Raw genomic sequence first — 27,338 nt, forward strand, 5'->3', positions numbered from 1 at the left:
TAACTTTTCCTTCTACCTCTCTTGCACTGGTAAAAACCATAGGCCCCAAACCCAAATGCCTGTTGGTCCTTTACCAGGCTCCTACACTTATAGAAAGTGGACCAACCCACCTCACTTCCTGTTTGCTTAGAAAAACAATAATAATAAAACAAAAGATAAATAAAATCAACAATTATTAACCTACAAATAAGTTCTGTAAATAATACAAAAAATATAAATTTAAGGATAAGCTAACAAAATTCAAATGGATAAAGAAAATAAAGAATAAATAGCTCCAACAAGTCCTGATGTCAGTATCCAAATATGTTTGTCATACATATAAAACATATTGAAAATTGTTGTTAAAAGTACTTTAGCAGAGCCTCTCGTGGTTTGTACTATTCTAAAAAAAAAAGAGATGCATATAGAAAAACCACTCAATCTGTAAACTTAGTGTTTAAGACTGAAGATTTTTTATTTGTTAGTGTTTCTAGAACATAACTTTATTTATGTTCCATTTTATGTTTACTTGTGAGTTTAAATGTTTAGGCTACAGCTTGTAATTGCATTTAGCACAAAAAGTTCTGCTGGTTTTCAGAATTCCAATTACTCAATTAGGGGGGGGGGGGAGTAAAAGCCACTAACATGTCATTACTGTGAACATGACTCTAGTGGCAGTTACAAAAACACAATGTAAAACTACAAATCACCGTTTCTTGATAAAGTAAATAAGCGTAGAGGTTGACCATATCGTAAATTGTACTTTTAAAGAATTCTGAAGCTTTGGGGCAAGTATTAGCTTCGTTAGTGGCTAGCAATTAGCCAGTTGCGGTATTCTCATAGCGTTCACAAATTATTTTTGTCTTTATCTAGAAAACTCCCCAAATCCTGCCACACAAAACATTTTAAAGTGGTGGAAGCTCGTTCATAGCTGTCTTTACTGAGTGTTGTCAGTAGCTTTCCCTGGTAAGCAGTTCGTGAGAATCCGCCGTACTCACAGCGTAACGAAGAAAGAATTCGTCCGCAGCTTTTTCTTCTTCTTAATGGTGGTTGGGATAAACCGCTAGGTAAGCATTATCGCCACCTACTGGTAATGGAGTGTGGTTGTAAGTAAGTAAGTTTCTTCAAAATAAGAGTCACAAATTGTGTTACAAGCTTAATATCAGACTCAAAATAATATATTCCACTTAATTCGCCATATTAAGTCACATGACTAAAGTAAGGCAGACTTCCTTTGATGTTTTAATATAGCAAGAACTCGAGCTTATTAAGAGCTAATAATTGCAAGCTAGTTTTGCAAACCATGTCGTTTTAGCATGGTTTAAACCATCCATCCATCCATCCATCCATCCATCCATCCATCCATCCATCCATCCATCCATCCATCCATCCATCCATCCATCCATCCATCCATCCATCCATTTTCTTTACACCTTGTCCTTTAGTGGGGTCGGGAGGGTTGCTGGTGCCTCTCTACAGCCAACGTTCCGGGCGAGAGGGAGAGGCGGGGTTCACCCTGGACAGGTCGCCAGTCTGTCGCAGTGGTTTAAATCAGGTAAGCTCAATTTTAGAAAATATATTACAATGTAACAGATTCATTTGAGTAAATTAATTTTCATAATTGATTCGACATTTAAACAGAGCATTTTTAATTACGACCTTTGAATAAAATCTATCCAAATAAAAAATAAAAATTGTTCTACAATAATGTTGAAGTTAACATGCAATTAAAAATGAATTATTGAACACGAATATTCCACATGGATGCTTTTACTTATACCTGCTTAGAGCCAAACTTAGAAGAACATGGCTTCGAGATGCAAATGTTTCTGTGCTTGATGGTGTAATTGCTAAAACAAAGCCCAAAATAGAGAAGGGTACAATAAAAGAATGGTTGAACCACATTCTAATGAAACCAGATGGGGTAGCTTTTATGTGCTTCAAAATTTAGTTTATGATGGGTTTTACGTTATGACTGTAAATATCTCTATAATGCTGTTGGGCGCTGAGGTAATGGCCCTAAACTCTGTGGGGAAGGACGGCCTTTCAACTGTTCTGTCACAATTTTCACCCAAAGCTCCGAAGTCAGATCAAAGGAGGCCTCTCGGGAGCTCGAAAAGGAGACACACCGAGAAAAGGAGGAGGAGGAGGAAGCAACGGACGAAGCCCCAGTGCAGCTGTACTCCACTGGAACCTTTAAGTGCCCTCTGCGCCCTCCTGCTGTCAAATAACCCCTGAATCCTCTCTTGTGGCAAACTGCAGTCAAGCTGAGCCTGCCGACAGGCTCTGGCAACCCTGACTGTCACTCTTTCTGCGTCTGCGGAAACGTCTTCTTCCTCTGCAACCCGAAGGGGGGAAACTTGAGGGCAGACGCACAGACCGAACAGACAGACAAACCGCAGGCAGCCTTTGCGCTCTCGGAGTTGAAATAGCAGTCACATTTCACAGGAAGTCATTGCTCACTGCGATGCTTCGCTGCTCAGACACAACAAAGTGGCTTTCTGGAGACACAAACACGCAGGGAGAAAAGTGTGGGGTTAAGTGGAGGCCAGGGGCAGCATGAGAGCTGAAATAAATTGTGTGCTGAATGCAAATTGCACCGGTTGAATAACGGATATGTGAAATAAAACTGAGGTGAGCTGCTTTTTGAGGAAAATCTCAAGCTTTGCTCAGCCGCTCTTACGGTGCAAAAGTATTTGTGCCCCTTGAAATTTTTCAAGTCTGGAACCACAAAGTTTGATCTATCTAAGGCGAAGAAGAACAAAATATGTATTTTTATTCATGTCAAACAAAAATCTGAAGAGTGTGGCATGCTTTAGTGTCCTGCCACTTATTCTGCAGTTTTTTCCTCTACCCTCTTTGCACTCCTGCAAACTGATATTTTTTTCGTTTTCTTTTATTCCTAAGTGGAATCAAACTAAAAGGCTTAGCTTCTTAAACAAACAGAACCCTGGATAAATGTGAAACATATTAACACAGCTGAGTACACAACCCACACACACCTCAATCACACCAAATCATTTAAACCATTGTTAAACCCCTTGGACACCTTCGCCGACGCTCATCCAGTTTTCGCCTAATGTGCATTCTGACCCGACAATGCAACCTCAAACCTCACTCATTGGTACAGAGCAATTTTCTAAAGATGTCAACGTCGATCCAGACTTGACCACTGAAAACCACGACACGCATTAGTAACTCAACTGTTCAGTCGAAGAAACTGCGTTTAGCCTTTACTGACGAAAGGAATCGGTGCCTATAACACCAATAACACCGTTTCACTTAGCTACCATCTCACTGAAGCAGGAAACTTCTTCATCTGAAAAACAAAAACTAAAAACTTCTCAAAGTTTTGTCATTGATGTCCTACAAATGCTGAATCAGCAAACTTTAACATGGTCGAGTTGATGCCGTCGTGTTATCCTGTGCCTCTGAACAACAGCACAGTTTGAGCTATGAATATGGACTAAGACGTTCACCTTGTCTGGGATCAGTTTTACACAGGTGTGTGTCCTGGTCCTCTGCTGCTTAGTATATTTCTATAAAATTCACGTGTCCAGTGGTGAAACGAGCTCCATCTTCCCCCAGAGAGCAGGCGAAGAAAACAGAACCTTGTCAGCAACAACTGAGAAAAAAATTCAAAGCTCCCAACTTCTGCTTGGTTTGCATCTCTCGGGCCGGCCATTCTGTTCTTGAACATTAAATGATGTTATTGCGCAGAAAAGGGGAAGACAAACCCACTTGAGCCCCGAACTCGTAACTTTTAACAACAAGATCAATGCGCTAACACTTTGAGCAATCCATATTTGATTTCTTCCAAATGCAAGGGAGAGAAGCAATAAAGGCACCTCTCGCCCCCACCCCACACACAACATGCGTCACTGCGGCGATGTGCAATGTTAGCTTTCTGCCGCACAAAGCTTTCCTCATAGAAAAAGTTCAGAGCGTGTTCTGGCCTCCTGTTTGCTGTGTCTACTTTCATTGGGACGTCTGATGACTTTCTTTTTTGGCGTTCTCCCGTTAAAGACGAATTTGTGGCGCTCATGACCAAAGACAGTCCAGTCGCTAGTCTCCCACCTGAACTGTGTATCTCCGCAGCTCCTCCAGAGTTACAAGAGGCCTTTTGGATGCGCCTCTGAATTATTCTCTTTCTCTTTCTGTTGTTGGATAGGAGTTTGGTTTATAACCTATTGCCAGCATAAGTTTATCTAGGACAGAGAATAACGTATGCATGGATTATTTACTAGTCTGGATCACTTCATCAGTGATCATCAGTCACATTTGATTGTCTAACAGCCATAATTTTAAGTCATTGGAAAAGACTGGTACATTCTTATGGTCTCTGGTATTTTACTTCAGTCTTGAGAATCTTTCACTGAAAATGAGTTCTGAACAAACGTACACGGTACAGTAAGCTTCCCTCTTGCTGTATAGCTCTGGCGGTCCTTACAGACAATGGTGTGACAGAGTATAATTTTCCTCCCACCTCACTACTGCACATTACTTTGCGCCCCAATAACATCCTTCGCCGTAAATCGGCAATATGCGAAAAAAAAGTCAAACGGGTACGAATACTTTTGCGAGGCACCACACATTTGAATTATTTTTCCCGTAAGTCACCCTTCAAAGAAAGACGCCATTGTCCACAAAAGCATTATCTCTCCCCGACTATCGAGTGTCGGAGACCTCCAAGAGGCTCCCGGACCTATTTAAAATGTCCGATTACTGTTGTGGGGTAAAACAGCCAAACAAGCGGTGTGCGGGGCCGTGTAATGGATCCGTCCAAACATTCCTTTGTGTATGTGAGGCCCCTGCAAGGTTCAATGTGCAGCTGACACAACAAAGAGAACCTGTGTTTGACGGGCGGGCTGATGCCAGGCCTGCTCCGAGGACGCCGGGAAGGCCGGGACACTCTGAACCCATCTTAGGTTGGACTGGCAAAAGACGCTTGACAAAGATAGAAATGTTATCAATGCTCAACCAACATGCTGCTGATTGACTGTGTTTCACTTTAGAGGAAGAACTGCTGACATGAAAATGAAAAATCGTCTTCTTTTCATAACACTGACCCTGTGGAGATGAAGTTCTTTCGGGAATAATGGAGATGGAGGCTTTAAAGGTAAGGAAAAAACGAAAAACAACTTTATTTAACTTAATTTTTTTATTATGCATTTAAAGTGAGCGACATGTATCTCAACATGTGTTGAAATGTCACTCAGAGTGGAAGAAGCCACTGCAACAAAGGTCACGTTGCAGTTTCTAAATGTCGTTGTGAACCTTGTCCTACCGGAGGTTGCTTCCTGTTAAAGGGGAGTTTTCCTTTCCGCTGTCACTGCATGCATGCTCAGTTTGAGGGATTGCTGCAGAGTCAACACCGCAACGCCAGCGATCGTCTCCTGTCGCCACGGTCACATCCAGGAGGATTGAACCTCTCTATTCAGTGACTCCATGCAGTCTGCTGGGTTTCCTTAGATGGAAAACTTTTTTAAAAACACATTTGATGCATTGGATGTAGGTATAATAAGATAACTAGATTTACATTTTTTTTTTTGCAAAGTGCTTTGAGATGGTGTGTTGTGACTTGGCATTTTGTAGACAAACTGAATTGAAAATCAGCCAGGGCAATCGTTAATCATAAAGATGATTCTGTGTGTTGGTAACTCTGAGAGAGGAAAAGCAGTTGCTGCAAAAAAAGGTAAAGACCAATTTATTAGGGAATTGATTTCTGTCATCTATGGCAATGGTGGCGTTATGCTGTGGGACCTTGTGTTAAAATGGTTCCTCAAACAAAGTGGACGCGACGCAAAAATTGAGAACTACCTCCAATCGTCGACATGTTGATTACCGAACCTCGTGGCTTTTTTCGACAGTTTGGATCAGATGACTGACGCTTGGAAACAATGTGGTGATCTGAACCTCGGTCCATTTGAAAATGTGCAGGTTCACCTGGACGCCAGGTCTGTGCATACTACCTGTCCACCAAAATAAACCAAATCCATCAAGAACAGGGACAAAATTACAACGTCTGTCCATTTTTTACCTTGTATGGTTGAGAAAAAAATGTAAGAGTATAAATTTGAACTTGAATAAGTAATAAGTAATTTGAATTCTTACTCTTTTATCACAACTCCAAGTGCACATTGTAATAACCATTTAACAATTAAAAAAAATAACTATATTTATGTATTCAACAGACAATAAAAAGTAAAAACAGAAAATAGTAAGATAAATAGTTATGTCAACTGACATGCAGTTTTACACAATTTGTTTGAAAAGGAGCAGGTAGCAGATAAAAGATCTCTCGATTTCCTGCACCTCTAACTTATTTACACATTTACAGTAAACTCCAAATAGTCATTTCGACTGAAATTATTTATGCACCGAGGAGAAGTGAACTGCAAAGGTTAAGCAGGCAGCGATTATCCACACCATTTGAAAAAGAAAAAAAAATTGCTTTAAGTTGATGCGCTCATCCTGAATGATTTACATGTGTGGGTTAATCAGCAAAATAATGAAACTCTGGAATAAATAAAGGCAAGCCTGCTCTGTTTTAGGCCGATCGAACTTCAATGCCATTTCAAAATACAAGTAATTTATGATATAATCCAAGACAATAATAAAAGAATGTGGGTTTAAAGTGTCTTTTTTTTTTCATGTTGTAACAAAAGTCTGGAGCTGATTGTTTTTCCACATTTTCACTAACCACTTTTCAACAGAGCCAGAGCGCAGTCTCGAAGTGTACCAGCTTCTTCTTCTCGGCTGCCTGTTTGTCTTCGTGATCGTGCCACTGCTTGGGGAGTGAAACGCCGCGTTATCTCCGTGACCCTGACTGGCGAGTCGAAACCTTTTGTCGGGGTAGCGAAAGTCAAACGGACTCCGGCGCATCTTTGAAATTCTAAGTTATTTCTCAACGAAATTGGCCCATTCGTTTCTCCGCGAGTGCAACCCGAGGCCAAGCCTTGCCCCGGATTTGTGCGAGCCTTCACAAAGAGCAAACCTCGGGCCGTGCTCGAACGGCGAGGGGACGCTGTTTGAGTTGGGCGCAGTGCAAACACAGACAGCGCACGGCTCATTGTGTGAGACGGCCGAGAGGAGAACCAACGGCCTCCTCACACTGCAAACACTCCCAGCTGTTTGGCGGTACGAGGCGTGTGCATTTGCCCGCGCGCGTGTGCCTGTGTGTGTGCGTGCTCTTTGTCGATGCACTTGTGCTCGTCCGTAGTCGCGGTCAGATACAAATATAGCGCCACACCTTGAGTCAATGCCACTCTGTTTAGCTTTCACAGATATGTAAACTCCAGTGCCAAAGCATGCATTTGATGTACCCGTCAAGTTTACCCAAAAGGAGAGGAAAGTTAATACCTAATGCCTTTCAGCAAGGCTATCCTCAACATTAACCCGCTCTATCCCCAAGCAAGGCAAAACACATTCATAACCTTTTCTGATACCAAAGACCAATACATATTTAAGCCCAAGATGACAGATTGATGTTTTTAAGCATTTTAGATGGTGTGGTGGGGTCCACTTCAAATCTAATCTTGCCTTTTTCCTTTATAAAAATACTTGATATAGTACATAAAGGGAAAAACCTTAACCGACTAAGTTCAGTCAGGATTGAAAAACCTATTGAATCTTGCTCAAGGTTAGATATAACATAACATTACCTTGGTATTTGGTAAAAACCTGTCATTAATACCTTTAGTAATCACCTTCTAACCTGTGTGACTTGGGATATGCCTTTTTTAGTTCGTTCAGAAGCTTCTCTTAATAGTTTGTTGAAATTTTGACCCATTAATCCTGACAGAAATACTCTGAAAATGAGCACTTCAAAATGTTTACTTCGCTGTTTTCAAGGTACTTTATAGCTAAACTTTTGGTAAGCTTTGGAAGACCCGTAACATTCTAGCTGATTGTTGTGAGATGTGGTTCCTTCTTCATGGTGCCATTTATTTTGTGAAGTGCGCCGCTCTTGCACTCAACGTTTTCTTCAGCTGGGATGGTATAGGATGACATTTTGTATTTGGAGTAGTGGGTTCTTCCTCTCTGATTGCCCTTCCATCCCATGTCAGTACAGTAGTTTCACCTTGGATAATTGGACCCTCTTATCAGAGTCAGCCAGTATCTTTCCCAGGTTTTTTGCTTTTTACAAGACTGGCGTTCCCCTTTATCGGAATCCTGATTGTTTGAATACACCAGGTGACAACATGTTCACTCGTCTGAATTCAAAGCAACTTCTGGGATACACATTTTGAACCAAAATGTCTCCTTCGTCTTTATACCACGTTAGAAATCGCAACAAAAAACGAACCGGACTTGTGAATGTCCACAATTCTTTTTCTCTGGTATCTTAGTTGATTTGTTGTTGTTTTTTAATGATGTCACACACTGGAGGAGTTTGTTCGATACATCCACAGGTGTGCCTGTGAATTCAAATTCTGCGAACTACCCAATGAGAAGCTTACAGAGCCATGACGTCATTGTCTGGGCTTTTCAAAATGATTTAAAAGTCTCTTTTACGGTTTTTATTCTTTTTGCTAAAACCTGTAAATCTAAGCAGCCTCATATCTACTTGTTTTCATTCATAAATCACAAATGGAAACAGCGGTAACCCACACAGCTGAGAGCCTTCAGAAATAAATTTGAGTATGTGAAATGATTGGAGTTATGGTGTGGTAAATGACTACAAAATCTGTGTCAGACGTCTCCCCGCTTCATTCTTACATAATGATAATAGAATGAGGATACTTAATACAGTAATGGTGGATGAACTCTGTAGTTGTCATATTAAATGCCATAAATTGAGGTTTTTAATCACTCGTTCTTACTCTTCTTGTTGGCAATGCATTCTGTCTGGCTTTTAAATGCTGTCTCCTTGTGATCTGTTGCATCTGTTAACATATTCATCAAACCAACACTTTTTCTAATTTTTTTTAATGTAAGGGACTTCTGCAGTAAATTAGAAAAACGTTACATTTTTACAAGACTGGCGTTCCCCTTTAGTGGAATCCTGATTGCTTGAATACACCAGGCGACATGTTCACTCGTATGAATTCAAAATAACTTCTGGGTTGTAATTCTGGCAACATGCAAGTTAACAAAAGTCAAAGAAAAGAAGAGGTGTGCTCTATTGTACCTTGAAGCCTAAAAGATGGTTACACTTCCTGTCCGCAGCAGGCTCCCACACGGTAACAACCAAAACAACAACCACTCAGTTTTAATATATAAGTTAGGCTGGGTAATAAATTAGCCTTCCCTTTATATTTATAATTCTAGTGAAGAACGATAAAGAGTGAATTTGAATAAAATGTGAATAACGTGGATAGAAACCAATAAAAACATAACCCAGAGGAGACTCATTAGTTGATCTCATCTCTGAATAAATGAAAAAGAAACTGGTTACTGTTATAAAACCATCTGGCTCCCTCTGTAATGGTGTTCTTCCATGTCTTCTTATTATCCTTAATGTTATTAAGAGTAGCTTGACTTCTAGTGTGGTGCCAAACTGTTTTTAACATGCTGTGATGAATCTTTCCTCATTTCTTCCACAGTACTGAATCCACAGTTTTAATTGTTTTTAATGAGATGTTTTTAGCAACAAATTATGATAACTGTGCTTTACTTGCGCTTGCAGATTTAATAGCTGTATTTGACACTGTGAACCATAACAATTGCAAATTCAGATTGGAATAATGAGTGAACATCCTTTGGGGTGCCGCAAGGCTCCTTTCTTGGTCCTCTTCTGTTTTATCTTTATTTGATCCCACTTGGTGCTCAGAGTTTCCTCCGAAAACCTGCTAAGCCTGGCAGTAGGGGCACTAGGGCAGTTATCCAGCAGCCCGCCGTGTTTTTGTGCTCAAAAATGTTAAAAGTTACAAAAATTTTGATGTGCACGAACAGGCATCATAATTTTGAAACAATAGCACGTGAGTCCAAAGAGCAGGTGCAGGGACTGCTCCCCAATTTCATGAGTCAACTATAAGCCTAGCTTCAACTGTCTTTACTGTCACTCTTACTGGTGTTTTGAAAAATTTTTTTTAACTAAGCAAACGATCCTCAGTCTGGTGGGAAGGCAAGTACAGCCTGGTGGACCACCAGGCTTAAAGTCCACTGGGAAAAACCCTGGTGCTATTTTCTAGCATTGTGGGCCATTTCACGTATATACGGATGATTGTCAAATCTATTTTACTTTAAAACACAGTGGTTCTGTTCAGCTTCCCCTTGACTGTGTTGGTGTTATCAAGGAACGGATGGCACAGAATTTTCTTAATTTTACCAAAAAGAGGTCTGAGGTCATGTGTTTTAAATCCTGTGGCTCCATCTGTGTCGCTTCCTTTGACTTTCCTTCTTTGGTCCTGCATGAAAAATCCAGCATCACAAATTTATGAATAAGCTACTCCTGTCTAGACACCAGGTTGAGACACTGATTCATGCATTTATCACCTCACCCCTGGATTATAATCACTCTTTTGATTGAAGTTAGCCAAGGAATGCTCCATGTGTCACTGTTTCAAAAATTAGACAAAAACATATTTTTGTTGTACTGCACTTTGATTAACAGGTATTTTGCATTTTTGCGTGCTTAAGAAATAAAGTGGTTGGTATGTTACATTACAGTACGTTACAGAACAGTGCGTTATGATACGGTGCGTTACGTTATGGTATGCCACCAGTCATAAGGGTGCACTTTCTTTTCTTGTTTTAACATAGAAAATAAAGGTATAAATCACAAAATGTCTTTTCCATGCAGATTAATTTAACCCACGTATTATTCATCCAACTATTTTGGTTTTCATGCTTGTCTTGGCTTCCCTTGTGTTGGCAAGGCTTCCCTTTTTTTTGTTTTTTGAAACTTTGAACTACAACTTTAGCACTTTTAGTAACTCGTCAGCCAGTTGTAGTATTTACAATGCTCACAAATCATTTCATTCTTTCTTTTTTCAATGCTGCCTGATAAACAACTTGAAAGTGTTGATGGCTTCTTCTGTGCTTTCGTAATTGAGTCTCATTGAGAGTTTTTGTGAGTCAAACTCTGTCAACAGGCAAACTCATTTTAATTAGTAATATCCTGTCAAACCTTTACCAAAAAAAAAACAACAAAAAACTGCAGACAATTACCATAATAAATACCTTAGTATTGGGAATATAAACTAAAAATCAGTCTATAGTTTAGTATGGTGAAGAATACAAAGTAATGTACCACTGAAAAGCTGTCCATGCCTTCTGTTTATCAACAAAATCCACAAAATAACCCCATTAATGATCTTATTTTTGGGTTTTTTCCACATTAAAAGGAGATTAATGTTAAATCCAACTTTCAAAAACAACAGTCACTGGTGTATTTCAGATTGTAGATGTGTTGGAACCAAAAACGACAAACACATTTTCTTCCTGGCATTGCTTTTTGCCTCCTTATAATTTTCAAATAAATCAGAAGTGTTTGTGCAGACAAAATAAAGTCACACAAACAAACCATAACTTATGTTGTTTTCGGCCTCACAGAAGTCCCCTATAGTGGAATCGGGATATTTCCCTGCTGAACTGTCACATGCAAATACAACATTTATCAAATGGTTATTACTTCACTTTCTGCGAAACTGTACATGTCCCTTGAAAGCGTTTATAGGCCAGCTCTCCACACATGGCACTGTAGAAACCTAATCTCGCTCATTCCAAGGCCTCCTTAACTTGAAACTGTACTCTTTTCTTTTCTTCAACTTGTTTTACTGAGTGGGCTCTTGAATAGAGGCTACAGCTCTGGCACAGTATCCCTTTACTGTCAGATTTAGGTAAATTTATCCAGCCTCCCTGTTCTGTCTCAGAGCTTTGGCCCGATCAAGAAAACACTCACGACAGTTTGGCTCATAGGCTTGGTAAAAAGGGGACTTTATGTAAACAAAAAATATTGCAAATTACTATTTGAAGGATTTAACTTGGGGAAGAAAACACTAATCCCTCTCTGAGCTCAAGTTCAGGCTTTGAACAAGCTCTGTTTGTTGTGTTGGGCGCTGTGAATAACCTATTTTAAAACCTGACTTTGATGTGAAGCAAAACCAGATAGCTGCTAATTGATGACAGTGCAGCTGCTAATGATGTGTTTCTCGTTGTTTTGTACGTTAAAACTTGATGTTGCTTAGTACTATGTGTGTAAAAGATTATTTGAGAAGTAAATTGGCAAAACTGCACAAGAAAACAAACAAACCTCCTGCCAAAAAATGATTTAGGCAAAAAAAAATTGGGCTAAAAAATGACTTAGGACATTATTTTAGGAAGGTGACGATGTCCAAGTTCGCCATATTGGATTTTCAGGACAAGGTTGGTGAGAAACGTTCAGCTCTCAATTTAATTTACAACTTCTAGTGATCTTTTTTGTAATAAATGTTCTAGCATCAAACTTTGAGGTACTGACTTCAGTGAAAATTAACAACAACAACAACAACGATGTTTTAAAAAGAAATACACTGTGGGAAGATTTGCCATTTCTCAGTGTGGATAATTTATCTCTCTATGCGAAATCAATTTAGTCCTTCGTTTCTGGTATTTTCTTCTTCTCCTCTGAGTGCAGCTCGTACAATCGAACACACTACCGCCCCCTACGAGGTCATAGTGAAAACTGTACGTCTGTGAGTGGAAGGCAAAAATGGCATGAATAGAAATTCTTGTTTGCCCATGAGGTCAAAGCCGTAATAAGGCCTTAAAGAAAGCCCCAGTTTAGTTGCACTTTTGTTTTAAAAAGTCTGTCAAGATTGCGGTACTTTAAAAATGTGGTATTTACTGAGGTGGTACTCGTTTCATAACCGCTGGAGTAAAAGCGTCAAAAAACCTGCTACTGCAGTGAGCGAGTCAGGATTCAATCACACAACACTGGGTGTCCATATCTCAGCTGCGGTGGAACAGGGTAGGTCCTAAGGCCAAAGCCACAGTTAAGAATAGGAAGACTGCCGTTGGTTGGTTGGTTTAACCTTTGACACCCTAGTCACTTTCTTACAAAGTACTCCAAAGTTTGAAGTTACTAAGCTCACTATATTCAGACAAAAAAAAAAAGGAAAGTTTGAGGAAGTGTTAGACTCAAGAAGAGCTAAGAGTTCTACTGAGATGTCTGATGGAGATGGAAAGGGGGACTTTGCAAGCAAAGTACAGCTATTTTCCCCCTCCTGCCTGGGGCCCAGAGTAGATGCGGTGGACCCAGCCCCAGACGCCACTCCGTGGTTTGGCACGCTCTGCATTTCAGCCCTCTCACTGTTTCCAGTTGAACCAGCTCCCATGCAAACACATGGGCGACCGGTGGGTTTTCTTATTTAGTTGTCGGTCAATAGTACTTAATAATATTCAAAAAGACAGAAGCAACATTGCGTACCCGCGCTTGCCAAAAATGTGATCTTCCTCTCTAGTCTTCCAAGCCTCTGAATCTTTAACGTTTGCAGAAAGTGAGTTCGGAGCAGATTCATAACAATGCAGTGCAATCTTAAAGAATGAGAAAGAAAGAAAGAAAAAAAAAAGCTTGGCGGACACTTAAAAAGTCCAAGGAGGACAATGATTTCCTTTCAGATGCCTCTAAGTGGAAATATTTCACATGCAACGGCCTGTATGTGCAGCGTGAAGCACGCGCGGCGATGTGGCGTCCTCAGATTGATGTCCTCGCTAACCCGAGTGCTCTCATCCCCTGCCTCAGCTTTTTGAAGTTGAATAAACAGTGTGTCATAGGATCCTCCAGATACCACCCAAGTGCTACGGCGTGTGAGAGAGTCTGCGAGTACGAACAGTGCCTGTGTCTCCGGCTTGATTTGTGGGGCCTTCAGTCGCCGCAGCGAGTGCAAAAAAAAAAAAAAAAATCCAGGAAGGGCCCCCGGGGGACTGTGTACGACCAGTGCACTGGGAACGCCGTCGACGAGCATAGCGTCGATGCGTGTGACATGTCTGCAGTGACAACAGCGGGGTGACAAATAACGCTGACGCACACTGTCCCCGGTCTTCATCCAGCCACCATAAAAACGGAGCTGGGCCTTTGAACATTTTAATTAAACTAAAAGGGACCATCTCCACCCAGGCCTGTGATTTAGGAACGTTCGAGGACAAACAACACCATCTTTTTACAGGGTAGACATCAAATGGATGTCTTTTTTTTTTTTTTTTATGTCACCCTGGTTCCCTGGAGTTGACTTTGATTATTTCGAAAATCCATCTGGAATTTTGATGGGCATGTTTTGAACGAAACAAGGCCTCAAGACAATAAAAGCGGGGATGTCTTGAAACAAAAGGTCTCTGCGGTTTTGTCTGTTTCTCATGCTGAACAACAGCCTCACAGTCTGTGCACTCAGGAAACTCATGTCTGTAATTTTAGTTTATGCTGTCATTATTACAACACGTTAGCAAATGTTGATGTCTTTTTTTTTTTTTTAATGGTTGGAAAGGGTGAGTCGTGTCATGCGTTATTTTAACGGAGCCAAGTTTGGACTATGAAAATGAAAAGAATGCAAAAGTTAAAAGTCAGACTTTTGCCGCGTCCAAAAAAGCTAACCCCGCTTCGCTTACTGTATGTGTCGATACCGTCGAGAGGTGGAAGGATTTTCCCCGTTCTTCCTTGGAAAGAGGGTTTGAGCCCAGTCCGACTGGACGGAGTGTGTTTGTGAAAATCTATTTAATGTCGAGGACTTTGAAAGCGTCACCACAGTCGAATCCCTCTGAAGGGGGTCGATGTATTTCAGACGGCATGTGGAGTTCGTTTTGCACATCAGCCAGAAAGTTCAGTTTGGTCTCATCCGACTGGCACATATTCTTACACGTATTTACGCGGGTTTACAAAGCGTCAGAGTTCGTTTTCGGGTCCTGCCGCAGATTCTCAGTTAGGAGGTGGGTCGTCTCATTGTAACTCTCAAAAGAAAAGCGTCCTCACAGCATTTGGATGCCACCCCCCATGCTTCCCCGTAACGGCTTCTCCCACGTTTTTTTGCTGTGTCCCCAACATCAGGGGTCCCCGATCCTAGCCCAACAGGTTTTAGATCCACCTCTGCTCCAGCATAAATGAGTCAAGCGACTGCAATACATCGTCAAGATCCTCAATAATCATCCATTCATTTTAGTTGTGTGTGTGGCAGATGGGAAATACCTAAAACATGCTCAAGCCACTGGACCGAGGACCAGAGTTGGGGATCTCCAGAAACTGCAAATATGACAAGACCACTAGCGGACATATTTTACAGTGTAACCAGAGATGCACTGATCGGGCCAGTGGCAATACCAGTACTGATACAAATTCTGGATTTTCTTTGAGGCATTACCTGATAGTTGCAATTTTCACCATTCCCCAGATGAAACAGGAAAAAAAACCTTTCTGCATTTAAAATAAACTTTAGAAAAATATATATTTTCTAGAAGGATTCCTGGCTAAACCTGAAGGAATTATAGTTGCACATAATTTTATTTAGTGCCAGTGGATTAAAGGGTGGTTAATACAAAATAATATTTTATTTAAAAAAAAAAAAGTTTTACTTTTTCTCCACTCCCCAATTACATATGCACCTCTTTTTTTTGTCTATTACATAAAATCAAAAATAACAGACAGTGACGTTTGTATCAACTGACAAAATGTGGGAAAGCTTAATTGAGTCTCAATAAGTTTAGTGAAGCCGAACTGAACTGTATGCAAGCTGCTGCTACTTGGCCTCCAACATCATTGGTTGGTTTTGATGCAGTTAAAAAAACAAAAATGCAATTGTTGTATTTAAATTAAGAATGTGAAAAAGGCTTGATGCGTCATGATGCTGAGACTCAGATCAACGTCTCACTGCCACCAGAGGGAGTTATGTGATGACTCCCCCAAGGAATTTATTCGTACATCTGGACAAAATTCACAACTCGATAAGAAATAAAAATCTGTTTTCTCTATACTCCCCCCCCCCAGTGGGTCTAACAGAAAAGGGCACCAACGCGACATATTTATCAGAAAAGCCAGTTCATCATAATTACTCATTATTAGTCATGCAGTGCTATGTTGTCTTGTAAGGCAAACAGCTGGAAAGCCATTTGTTTTTTTTTACTGGGCTTNGGAGGGGGCACAGAGGGAGGGAGGGCAGTCCACACTGCCGGGGCAAAGTCGTGATGTTGCAAGCGCCCAGTTAAGGCTTATAAAAAGGCCATTCCGTTTCGTTCCTCGTTAGTTTTCTGTACAACAACTACACGTGTTGAACTCAGGCTGGAAGCCCGTCCCATTCACTGCATATCTCGTGCAGGTAGGGGAGGAGTGGGAGGAAGAGGAGAAGGAGGAGGAGGCGCACAGCCCTTTTGTTACCTGTACTAGACGTACCTGGCTGTTGGACGGTAGTAACATGCTGAGAGTTTGAGGTTGCGGGGAAATACTTCCAAGTCAGATTCAGAGAGTTTGGATTTCAATCTTGTGAAGACAGCAGTGTTTTTCCTCCCCTCCTTGTTTTCTTTCTTCTTTTTCTTCTTCTACCTTTTAAATACGCACCGAGGGTTGTGGGGGGAGGAGGGAGAGCGAGCGAGAGAGAAAAAGTTAATTAGAATTTTAGCTTTTCTTTTCTTTCTTTTGTTTGTTTGTTTTTTTTTTTTTTAAAGTGAGGACGAATAGGAGCCACTTCCTCCCAAGAACTCATTCACCTGTTTTTCCCCCAAATTGCGGTCACGTTTCCAGCTTTCGTTTTTCGGACTCCTCTCAGCATCTCACCTGTTCTGGACGATGGGTTTGTCGCCGTCGAGGATCCCCAAGGAGCTTCAGCTTGACGTGACGGGAACCAGGCGGTATACGTGCCTCTGGGGGGGTTAGGAACGCTGCAGATGTGAACGCCACTTTGTGTTAACAGTGCATGGCCTCTGGATAAAGTGCTACCGATCATGCACAAACCCCTCCGAAAGTGGAGTCTCTACGTGTTCCTGTGTTTCGGCATCATATACCTCAGACTAGGGTGAGTTTTTTTTCTTCTTCTTCTTCTTATTCTTCTTCTTCTTCGTCTTCTTTCCCTCCTCTCTCATAGCTTCCTTGCACGTGCGAGCTGTAAAATTGACAAAAAAAAACAAACATGCGCACTTGATGTGTGGATTAAAGTGCCCTCTGACCTCACGTTGAAAAAAAAATTTTTAATATCAAAATTAGATGCATCGACTTTTTTTATTTTTTTTTWATTTTTTAATAGTCTAGTGAGTAAAAAGTAGCGCCCGCTTGCTTGTTGCAATTGACACCGAGAGGCTTTATTTGTTTCGTGTCAGGAGGCTCTTTGCTATTTTTTTTAATTTTTTTTTTTTTGGTTGTTGCACAAGATCATTTCAGCCAGTGTCTCAGCTCCCGATCCTGCATACCTTCATTAATAGCGGCAGACTGAGTTGTATTTCCACATTCCATCGCCTAGACTGAGATTTAAAAAAAAAAAATTTTTTTACGTCTTTACCTGCTTTGCAATGGCTCAGAAACACAGGACACCATGACACATCATCCAACGTCTTCATAGCTCCGTAAAAACTGCTACTATTTTGAGCGTGTTTTGCTTGTAACTATTGTTTTGCCAAAGCCGGTCCCAGGATATATGAGGGCCACGGCACAGTGCTACTGGGGGGTGGGTGGAGGGGGGGCACCACTTCAGTTCACAGGGCAAAAGACAAAAATTTCAACTTAAATCTTCAGGTAGACCTGATTGATAAATTAGTCTGCTTGAATTGTGTACATGGATTTGATGTAGGAGTTGCATTTTTTTGTGTGTGTGTGTCTAAATTCATTCATTTTGTTTACAGCTTAATTGAAATATTCCTATAACGAGTTAAAAAAAATTCCCAAGGATCACATACAGTATAAATCATCCAGAGACGAACAAATGGAAATGTCACTTCATCTTGTTGTGATATTGTGGGAATAATATCAAAGTGGAGAAAGTTTTTTTTTTTGTTTTGTTTTGGTGAAATGATGAGAGACTTATGTTAAAACGAAGTAACTGTAATATAATTTAGCATTTTCAGCACCCCAGAACCTCTAAAATGAAATCACTCAAAAGTATCCTGAAGTAATATTCTAGTTTATCACAACTTCTCTGTTTCTCATGTGGATGTCCCGAAATCATTCCTAATGCACGTTTAGATTTACAAGTCTTACAATTCATGTTGGGCTATATACGTCAAACTTTAGCATAACAGCCTGTTGTCAACTTAGACTTTTTTTTTTTAATGGTTCGAGCTCAATCAGTTTTTGCATGTCGTCACAAAGTAACCAGCTTGTTTTACGGTTAACTCATTAATCAACTTTTGATTAAGTCAACTGTGCATCAGGAGGCGTTTTGCTCAAAGTCATGTCACTTTATCTCATAAATAAATCAACTAGGAGGAAGTACCCGTTGATTTTTACACACAACAATTTCATGGGTGCAAAATAGCGCCGAGGTTAGCGCTGCTACCTCACAGGCATCGGGATATGCGGTTGAAGGTAACGGATGAATGGACGGTGCGTTTACATGCGCTGTGTGAATTTAAGTTAATGTTGAAGCGGATTATTTTTAAGGTTCCCTTTAACCTCGGGCCGATCCGTGAAACTTAATTTGTGTTCTGTGTATGATTTTAAGCGATTCCCAAAGGTCGCTGGAGAAAATAAATAAAAACAATGTCACAAGAAATAAATTTAAGCATGGAATCTGTTGCAATTCATCCCAAAAGTATACATATTTTACGCTTCCTGCAATGAATATGAATCCTTTTGTTTGTGACAGCAGTGAGCCATGGGTTGTATTGTTCAAAAAGAAAATAATAGATTGCACATTTACAAAAACCAGAGACATAAAGTATCTGGTGAAGCCCTGAGAACTTAATGAACAGTGGCACCAGTAGAGGAGAACCGGGCGGGCCGTCGTTAAACCCCAACATGGCCTCATATGCTGTCTGTTGTTCTGCTGTGCAGTAAAAAGGCTTAATGACGGAGAGGATACCGTGACTAGTATCTATTATTTATTTATTAATGCTTGTGCAACATTTGAACATTCGTAACAAGCCACTTTTAAGTCAGTCACTCGCTGCTCGAAACTGGAATCCAATGTTTTTTACGGTTTTCCCTTCGACCAAACAGATTATATGCACAACAGGTCCAGTGAACATACGGATTCAAGAGACGGCAGCATGAGCTTCGGCTAGTCAAGCAAACACCCCGTGCACAACACCAGCATAACGTTTCCGCTGTGGCGTTAAGCTTTGCTGCGCCACCCCGACTTTATCGCTGCTCACCATCTGGCTGCCCCTTCTGAACTTTCTCTGGCTATCGCTTGACAATAGCTCCACTATGAGGTAAAAGTAACCCATCTTCATGTTTACTAATCCGGAGCTCTTGGCTCACTCCGTCCATCCTTTCACTCCGGCTGAAAATCTTTCATGGTACCCTCTTTGCTTCCAGTGCAGGTGTTGAGTGAGAGTCACAATGCTGGGGCAAAAGAACGAAAGAAAGAGAGGAAAGAAAGAGAGGGAGGAAAGAAAAAAAAACTCTGCGACATAATCTTCAGTGTTTTATTTCCTTGCTCTGATTCCATTGGACTCTCATAATGTTATGCAGTAGATTCCTCTTATTTATATAGATATATCAGCTAACATGGATGGAGTCCTTTTTCGGATTAAAACTGTGTCGTAAAATCATAGCTGTCATCTTCAGGTTAAATGGAAATCTAATTCAAGGAATAAGAAAACGGGCAGGCAGATTATTGATGCCTTATCTTTTTAGGACAAGTATGAAGCCTTTACACTGCAAGAAGGGAATTTGGAGGGAATTATACATACGAATTCTCTCAAGTGTATCAGTTTGTCAATGTAATGTACATTAATGGTTAAATTATAACAATATTGCCTCATTTTGAAAATAATTGAATGGACATGTATGTTTAGTCCAGTCAGCCGTTCTTCCCTTTCATTATAGTGTCCAACAGAGAACAGTAAATACATTCACTTACTGTTCTCCATAAACGCAGTATCAATTCAGGGAAAGTCAAGACCCATAGTAAAACTTTGTGACCTACTTTAGCTTGTTTAGCAGCAGTGCTAATGCTAAAATCGGCTTTGCTAGCTTCCTAACTCTAGGAAGTTGTTGGCAGTTAACAGCTTAGCTTTTGGCTGTCAAAGCTTCCCGTGCTGTATTGCTAAAATAAATAGTATCAGTTTGAATCCAGCTTTAGGTAGCTTAGCAGTAGCCCAAATACTAAACTGAAACTTGCTAGCAAGCTGAGCCCTAAGGTAATCACTGCAAACAAATTGTACATCCAGCCATGACTTGCCAGCTTCTTAGAAAAGAGAGTTTGCTACCATTTCACTAGCAACTATTTTTATTTCTTTTTAAAATAGTGGAAAACCATGTAACCTATTTGAAGAAACAGCGAATTAGCTAGTTTGTCACATTTGGCCCTTTCCCACTAGTGCCTAGCAGAGGCTTCGACCGGGCTCAACTCTACTGCTCTCAGTTACAAACAGGTAACAGTAAAAGTGCATGTAAATACAAACAAACACTCAGACGGGTCTTTTTGTTCAAGTCAGAATATTCCTCACACATACTACATTCGCTCAGACGACAACAAGAACAAACCACAAGCAGAAAAATCAAAATACTGAACCAAGAGGCAGAAATAGCACAACGAGAAAAGGTACAGAATTTCACACAATAAAAATAAACACAAACTCAGTAGCCTAAAGATATATATCTCCGTACGAATATGTTAGCTTACATTCTGTATGCAAGCTAATATTTTTCACCAGTGTTCGTTTTGTAGACTAAGCCAATCTTAGCCATGGTTTTTGACAGCCAAATATTTTTACTAAATAATAAAAACTCATGATGGAAATGGCTGACGTTTTCCTCAACAAATAAAACGGAGATGAAAGCAGCTGAAGTCCAATGTTCGACCTGAATTTGTAGGATTTAAATCTCAAATAAGGAAAACCATGGGATTGAGAAATGTCTAAGTTCATCATATCATATAAACTGCTGATTTATTTGTACTTCACTTCAAAACAAATATATAAAATTAGAGTCAGTATGAATTTAAGAACTTCAGCTGTTGGATTAACCTGAGTGCAACTGTTTAAAACGGAATAAGTAAAAGGTCGAAACATCCATTTGAATTTATCTAATGGATGTTGAATTTATATATTTGCATTGCGCGTTCTTGTGGGAAATTACGCAACTTATAACGATTCTGATCATTTATTACGCATGCCAGTCTGCGCAAGAGATCAGATTTGAATTTGCAATCTTAAATCCACGTAAAACAAATACATAAATAATAATTTCACCATGGCAACAACTTGTTGAATCAGAGAGAGAGAGAGGTCGCGTCAGTCAGAGAAGCGTGCGCTCGGTCTGTTTTATTTGAAGCTCACGCAGCTTTTCGTCAGCGTTTGGGTTTAGGGTAGCAGCGGCAGGGGCGGCGGCGGCGGCGATGGTGGTTATAGAGGCTGATCATGAATGAAAACCTCCTTCCCATCCAGCGTGGAGGTGGAGGGGTGGGGGTAGTGGAGGGGATCGGATCAGTGTCACCCCATTGTCCCGCCGTGGCAAAGTGGGCGGATAGCAGTGTCTCCTCCTGCCCAATGGCAGCCGCGATCCTCATGAGAGCGCAGAAGAGGCACTTTTCTGCCATGCAGAATCCCTAAAACCATCATCGCTCCGGCTCGGCTCGGAGAGCCCACAGCAGTGCGCGTCAAAGAGCCTCGGCTGCTGAGAGATGTCAGAGCCAACCTCGGCGCACACACGGCCCTGCTGGGAGCTCGGAGCTGCGTAGGGAGCGCCGCGCAAGGAGAATCTCTGGTGTTTCTCTCTCTCCATCTCTCTCTTCCCTCTCTCTCTCTCTCTCTCTCTCTCTCTGTGTCTCTCGAGCGGACATAAAAGCAGGAATATACTTTTTTTATTATTTTTTATTTTTTTTTTAATTTTGTTTACTTGCATCGGCGTCATCTCACTCCTGTCCGAGCGTGGCCATTCGCTCAATGTCATCATGATCATCATCTCGTCGCGCAGTGTACTGCTGTCAGTCTACTACCCGCAGATCTTCCTGATCCTGACGAGCGGAAGCTACCTGTAAGTTAGAGCCAATTAACCCAACTGCTCCTTAATTAGCTCCGGAGCCTGCCTGCTCCGCGGCTCATCCACACCCACACCCACACCCACACCGCATTTTAATTGGGTTTTTTTTTAAATCCCACTTACTAAATACATCTGAAAATACATGAACGTTTCTCGCTGTAGATAAAGTTGGAGGAGTTTTTTTTTTGGACAGCGCGTAATGCGCAACGAGCTGCTTGTTTGTTCGGTGCCAACCACAATGCGTCTCCTTCTTCTACTCGTCGTTTTTTAATTGTAAAATGAAGTTGGGGGATTCCAATCACGGTGCACATCGCCAGGAAAGCCACCCACGTGGGCTGATTAGTTACACTTGAACGCGGCGTCATGTCCGCGCGTAACGAGCCGCGCCGTTGATTAATCGGTCGCCGCCTCAAACGGTTTTTTTGCATGTTCCGGCCAACATCATTTTGTTCATATGCTCTTTAAAAAAAAAAAATCTTTTTATATAAATCATTTTGCTCCAGAAACTCGTTTTCGGATTCATTTCGGCCACTGAGTGGCAGAGGTGTTCTAGACATTTCGGATGTGGATTTTCAGATTTTACGTTTTTTTCTGAAGAGAAAATGTCATGTGTGCGCGGTGACGTTTGTTTGTGTGTTGTTACATCATCTTTGGTTTGTTCTTGGTGTGTGAGTGTGTGTTGGTATTTGATCCTGCGTCCTTTTGACCTGCTGGCAACAAGTGATTGACGCAGAGGCGTCTCCAGACAGCGGAGGTGAATGAATGGACGAGCGCCCCCTGGGCCCATCAGGCACTTTTCTCATGTATAATTATGCTTATCATGAAGAAAGGTGTTCATAATTCCCACTAAAAGTACATTTATTTAAAAAGTTTGCTTTCTTTTTTTCTTTTTGTAAATATTACGTCTTGAGAAATCCCAAATCGTGTCTTAAGGAATCTAAATTCAGCATTAAAATGATCTCCTTCCCTCTTGATCCGCTAGAGGTGATCAAATCCAATCCAGACTCCATTAAAAGAACTAAACTAAAGCAACAGAGGCTTTTTTTTGTTTTTGCTTGTGATTTTTTTTTTTTGAAAGAGCAGAATCAGATGCTGCAGTATCAGCCAGCTGCAGTGCGCAGCCACGCTTCACCGTAACACCAACACCGGGGCTGCGAGTCGCCGGAACGCCTAGATACGGTGACACGGTCATTAAACGTCGCGATTCTCGACACGCCGATTGCGCTGCGGACGTATTTTCCTTCCTCATTTGCCTGAAGCAGAACGCTGGCTTTTTCCAAAAATAATTCCTCATCCACTCCATCCCTGCTCTTCTCTCTTTTTTGCTGCCCAGAGACCCCAAACCTGAGTCCAAAATAGATGTGGTTTCCACTACTATGAATAGGGATGGCTTGCACATCAAAGCCACTCAGAACAGTGTCTGTTTTAATTCTCTCAGCATAATTCATGCCCAAATCTTTTCACCAGCCGTTTCAATAAGGGTTAAAAGCAACACGCCCGTGTCTTCGCGAAATATATTTTGACACGTTCCTTCATAGAGTTTATTTAAAATGCCTGTGGCAAAGCACGGCAATAGCAAAGTCTCCGCTTTCTGGAGGAACTTTGCTGCCGTGACCAGCATTTGAATCCGTGCAACTTCAATACGTTTTTATCCATCTCCTCTTATTTCATTTTTAAGCCGAACGAGCATCTGTTCAGGATCTGGAGCAGTGTGAATAGCCAGTAAACAGTCGTGTTTCTAAACACAGAGAAACAAGCGGGAACAAAGCAGACGATGAGACGTTTCAGAGAGTTTCTGTTGCTTCGGTTGCTCTGAAGCAGATCCAGGATGCTCCGTTGACCTTTTCAGACCCCGTCCTCAAGGCTCCCCCTGGCTTGCAGCTGGAGCCTCATGCTGAGATGCGACACGCTCTCCGGCTAGACGCGGGGCCCGCATGAGTCTGTCACTGAAAGATGAAAGATGGCCCTCCCCGAGGAAGAAATAGTGCGATTAGAAGAAAAAGAGAATGATGCAGCATGTTCTAATCGCCTTTATGTAAAACAGGAAGACAACGTTTAGTCGTCCTGCTGCTAAAATAATGTTATATTCTCTACGTTTCAAACACACTGCATAAACACAAAATCTTGATGAAGTATTTTTGGTCAAGCTTCTAGTGCAGACATCTCAGTACATGTTTCAACAAGCTGAACAAATAACAAAATATAGTTTTAAGTCAATAATGATGAAAACGTCCTAGTTTCATTGACGGATTATTTCACTTATAACATGAGAAAAATATCTTGTTATAAGTGAAATAACCTGCCTGAGGAACTTTTTTTAAATCAATATTGAGGAATTATTGATGTAAAACAGGCTCTTGTATTTTGTTGGAAAATGTGGGAGCTTGTTAGTTTTGTCTAATTTCAAGTGTATGAAGACATTTGCACTAGAAACTAGACCAAAAATATTTGTTAAGGTTTTGTGTTTCTGCGCTGCATTTCTTCACTACTTGTGAGTTTTGCTGCTTGTGCACTGAAAAAAGAAAATAGTTGAACCAGCTTTAAATGATTAGTTTCATTTGGTAACAAGTAATTCAATTAAACTAAACCGACTTAATTTTTTAACCCTTCCAGTGATCCAACCAAATTTGCATTACCGTAATTCCGCCACACTTTGCGCTATCTGAAAAATTCCAACGGTTTCTGAAAGGGAAGTTGTTGCGCTTTCCAGCCAATATCAGGTCATTATGGTAATTTCACCCCTGCCGTAGCAGGGAGTGAAATTAATCTGAGAGGTACGCTATTAAAAGACGGTAAATTGCGAAAACAACAGCTACATATTGAAAGTTCCAGTTGTTATGCATAAATGGACAAATATATTTACTTGCAAGACATTTAAAGAACTGTATGCACTTAAAATAAGCAAAAAATATCCAGGCAGAAGTTTTAAATTTAGGACATAAAGGGCTAAGTTTGTTTAACTTGACACATTTAAGACAGTCTTACTCAAATAATTTAGTTTACATCAAATAAAGAAGTAATCTAATGAGCCGAAATGTTGTTGTTTTTTTTGGGGGTCAAGCAGAGACCCCAAAAAACCCCCATTTGAGAGGAGAGAGACAGGAAAGCAGTTAATGAAAGAGGGGGAAGACATGCGGAAAAGGTCATCAAGCTGGGAATCGAACCTGTGACAGCCAGGTCAAGGACTAAGGTCTCCTGATGTTGGTTGTGCTAGACCCCTGCGCCACCACAGCACCAAGGATGGTCCAGGTTCTGTTCCTGCTGAATATGGCGTCATGACATCAGATGTCAGACACGAACGCGGCATTGAAGTTAATTGTTTCAAGTAAAGTTAAAGTAAAAATTAACTTTAAGTTAAAAATGTGTAACTTTTAAGTTAATTCAAAATAGAAAAAAGTAAGTTGTCATCACTAAACCAAAAGAAAATTAAGTGAGATTAAGGTAAATAAGTCCATAGGATGACCTACAACTGTTAGAGTGATTTACACTTTTTAGGGTGTGACATATTTGCTACAAGCGTAGCATTCAGCTGCCCGGCACTGCGCAGCAACAGGTTGGGAAGGGGCAGCGCCGTGTCACTGTTTGTTCCGAGGTTGATGATCAACAGGGGGGCAGGGGGGATTTCTGTTTGACATTTTTGAAGCGGGCAGCGCTGCGCCCGTTATATAATCATGCAGTTTGTAAATGAGCAGCCAGAGAGGAAACGACTAACACAACAGCAATTCCCCGCTTTTATTCACTTGACTCGGTTGTGTCTCCGGCGTTTTGGTAAGTGCATTCCTCAGCGGAAGATGCATGCCCCCGGAGCTTAGCAGCGTTTCAGTCAGGTTCATAGTGTTTCATGTGATGGAGTGGGTGGCTGGAAGCACGCTGTATGCCATGAGGGTATGGTTTCTTTTCAGGCCACCCTGCTTAGTAATAAAACCTTCAAGCTTTTTTTTTTTCCCCTTCTTCTTTTAAACCACTGACGTTGGGTAAAGCTGCAGAAAGGCTCATGCCTCGCCGGTACTCAATCATTTCAGCGGCTGCCGAACTGCCCGGGCGCGACATGGTGACACTTTTCGGTCGTCGGTTTTCCTGTCTCGTGGGAGACGAACCTTGTCCCCCCCCAAACCCCACCGAGCCACTGCTGGCACAAACAGAGAACAGGGCTAAAGCAAACAGAATCACATTTGTGCGCCGCGATGATGCAGGGATTTAAAAGCTTAGCTCTGGAATTCCCTGTTTGGTGTTCGACGGTTTGGGACGGCGTTGGAGCTCTGTGTGTTTCAGAGAAAGTACCGGGCGATGAGCGAGGGAAACCGCTCGAGAGAAGGAGCCAGTAAAAAAAACGTCTTGCGTGAGCTTTCAGCAAAGAAACGTAAACACTAAAAGAAATGAAGGGATCTGGACCATATAGCAGCGTTGGCAGCGTTAGCGTCCGTCATGCCGGTAACTCCGTTCTCCAGTACCAGATTGCTTTTACTTAATGAGTCCGCCCCCTTCGGCTTGTGCAGACGGGACATCGCCGTTGCTAAGAACAACCACGTATACAGCTGGGGGGGTCAAAAAAGGTCAGAGGAGTTCACATCTCTTTACGGCGGAGAGAGCAAAGAGGGCCTGAAAGCAGCAGCCGACTGCACTGTTTGCTGTGCACCTGACAAATGTCTTGTTCCCGGCCGGCCTCCACCTCAAGGCTTTTTCTTCTCTCCTTGATATAACATCTCATTTTTTACTTTTTTTTTTTTTTTTTGCTGCAACTGCATTAAATATCCCCTGTAGCAATATTTGGCTGCAACAAGCAGAGAAAGGTTAGGGAAATATGCCAGGAGTCTCTGATAAACATCTTTTTTTTTATGTGTCGCAAAAGTATTCACTCCTGTTGAGGTTTTTCATATTACTACATCAAACTCTGATGTGTTTTTTTTGTTTTTGTTTTTTAGAAGTAGGGGGAACATTATGCAATACATGGTTTTCTAAAGTTAAGTAAAAATAAAAAAAGAAAAATCTGAAGAGTGTGGCCTGCATTTTTATTCCAGCCCATTTACTCTGTAAGGAAATCCGGTGCTACTCTGACCAGTTTCTTAGGTCCTATTGCTCTTGCCTCCAGCATGATGCTGCCACCAATGTGGTTTCTTGGTGCGTTCAGGGTCATGCGCAGTGTGAGTCTTCTTCTGAACATGGTCAAAAACTTCTATCTTCATCTTAGATGACCAAAGCAGTTTCTTAATTTTTTATTACATTTGTCTCTTGGGAACTTTATTTACTAAGTGGGTGACTTGGCACCAGATTCTATTTAGAGGCATCAAAGGAAAGAGGGTACAAATGTAAACGC

General features: G+C 41.2%; 1 protein-coding gene and 1 long non-coding RNA gene across 3 annotated transcripts in view; one reads left to right on the forward strand and one right to left on the reverse strand.

The window, feature by feature from the left end:
• LOC103465914 (uncharacterized) overlaps positions 1–16,902 on the reverse strand; it is a 103,915-nt gene extending 87,013 nt beyond the window's left edge. Inside the window, exons 1-2 of the long non-coding RNA XR_001776699.1 lie at positions 16,888–16,902; positions 16,280–16,764 (exon numbers count right to left, since the gene is read on the reverse strand). This is a non-coding gene — a long non-coding RNA (uncharacterized LOC103465914). The remainder of the gene's footprint in view (positions 1–16,279; positions 16,765–16,887) is intronic.
• The window catches only part of wnt7bb (wingless-type MMTV integration site family, member 7Bb), a 48,944-nt gene continuing 38,367 nt past the window's right edge, over positions 16,762–27,338 (forward strand). Inside the window, exon 1 of one of the 2 annotated variants that reach the window (XM_008411134.2) lies at positions 16,762–16,898. In XM_008411134.2, the coding sequence (XP_008409356.1) occupies positions 16,828–16,898 (71 nt within the window). In that variant the 5' untranslated portion in view covers positions 16,762–16,827. Of the gene's footprint in view, positions 16,899–21,359; positions 22,019–27,338 lie in introns of those variants that run through there. The other variant, XM_008411132.2, reaches the window with a different exon arrangement.

The sequence above is a fragment of the Poecilia reticulata genome, linkage group LG6 (assembly GCF_000633615.1).
Source record: "Poecilia reticulata strain Guanapo linkage group LG6, Guppy_female_1.0+MT, whole genome shotgun sequence".
NCBI classification, from domain to species: Eukaryota; Metazoa; Chordata; class Actinopteri; order Cyprinodontiformes; family Poeciliidae; genus Poecilia; species Poecilia reticulata.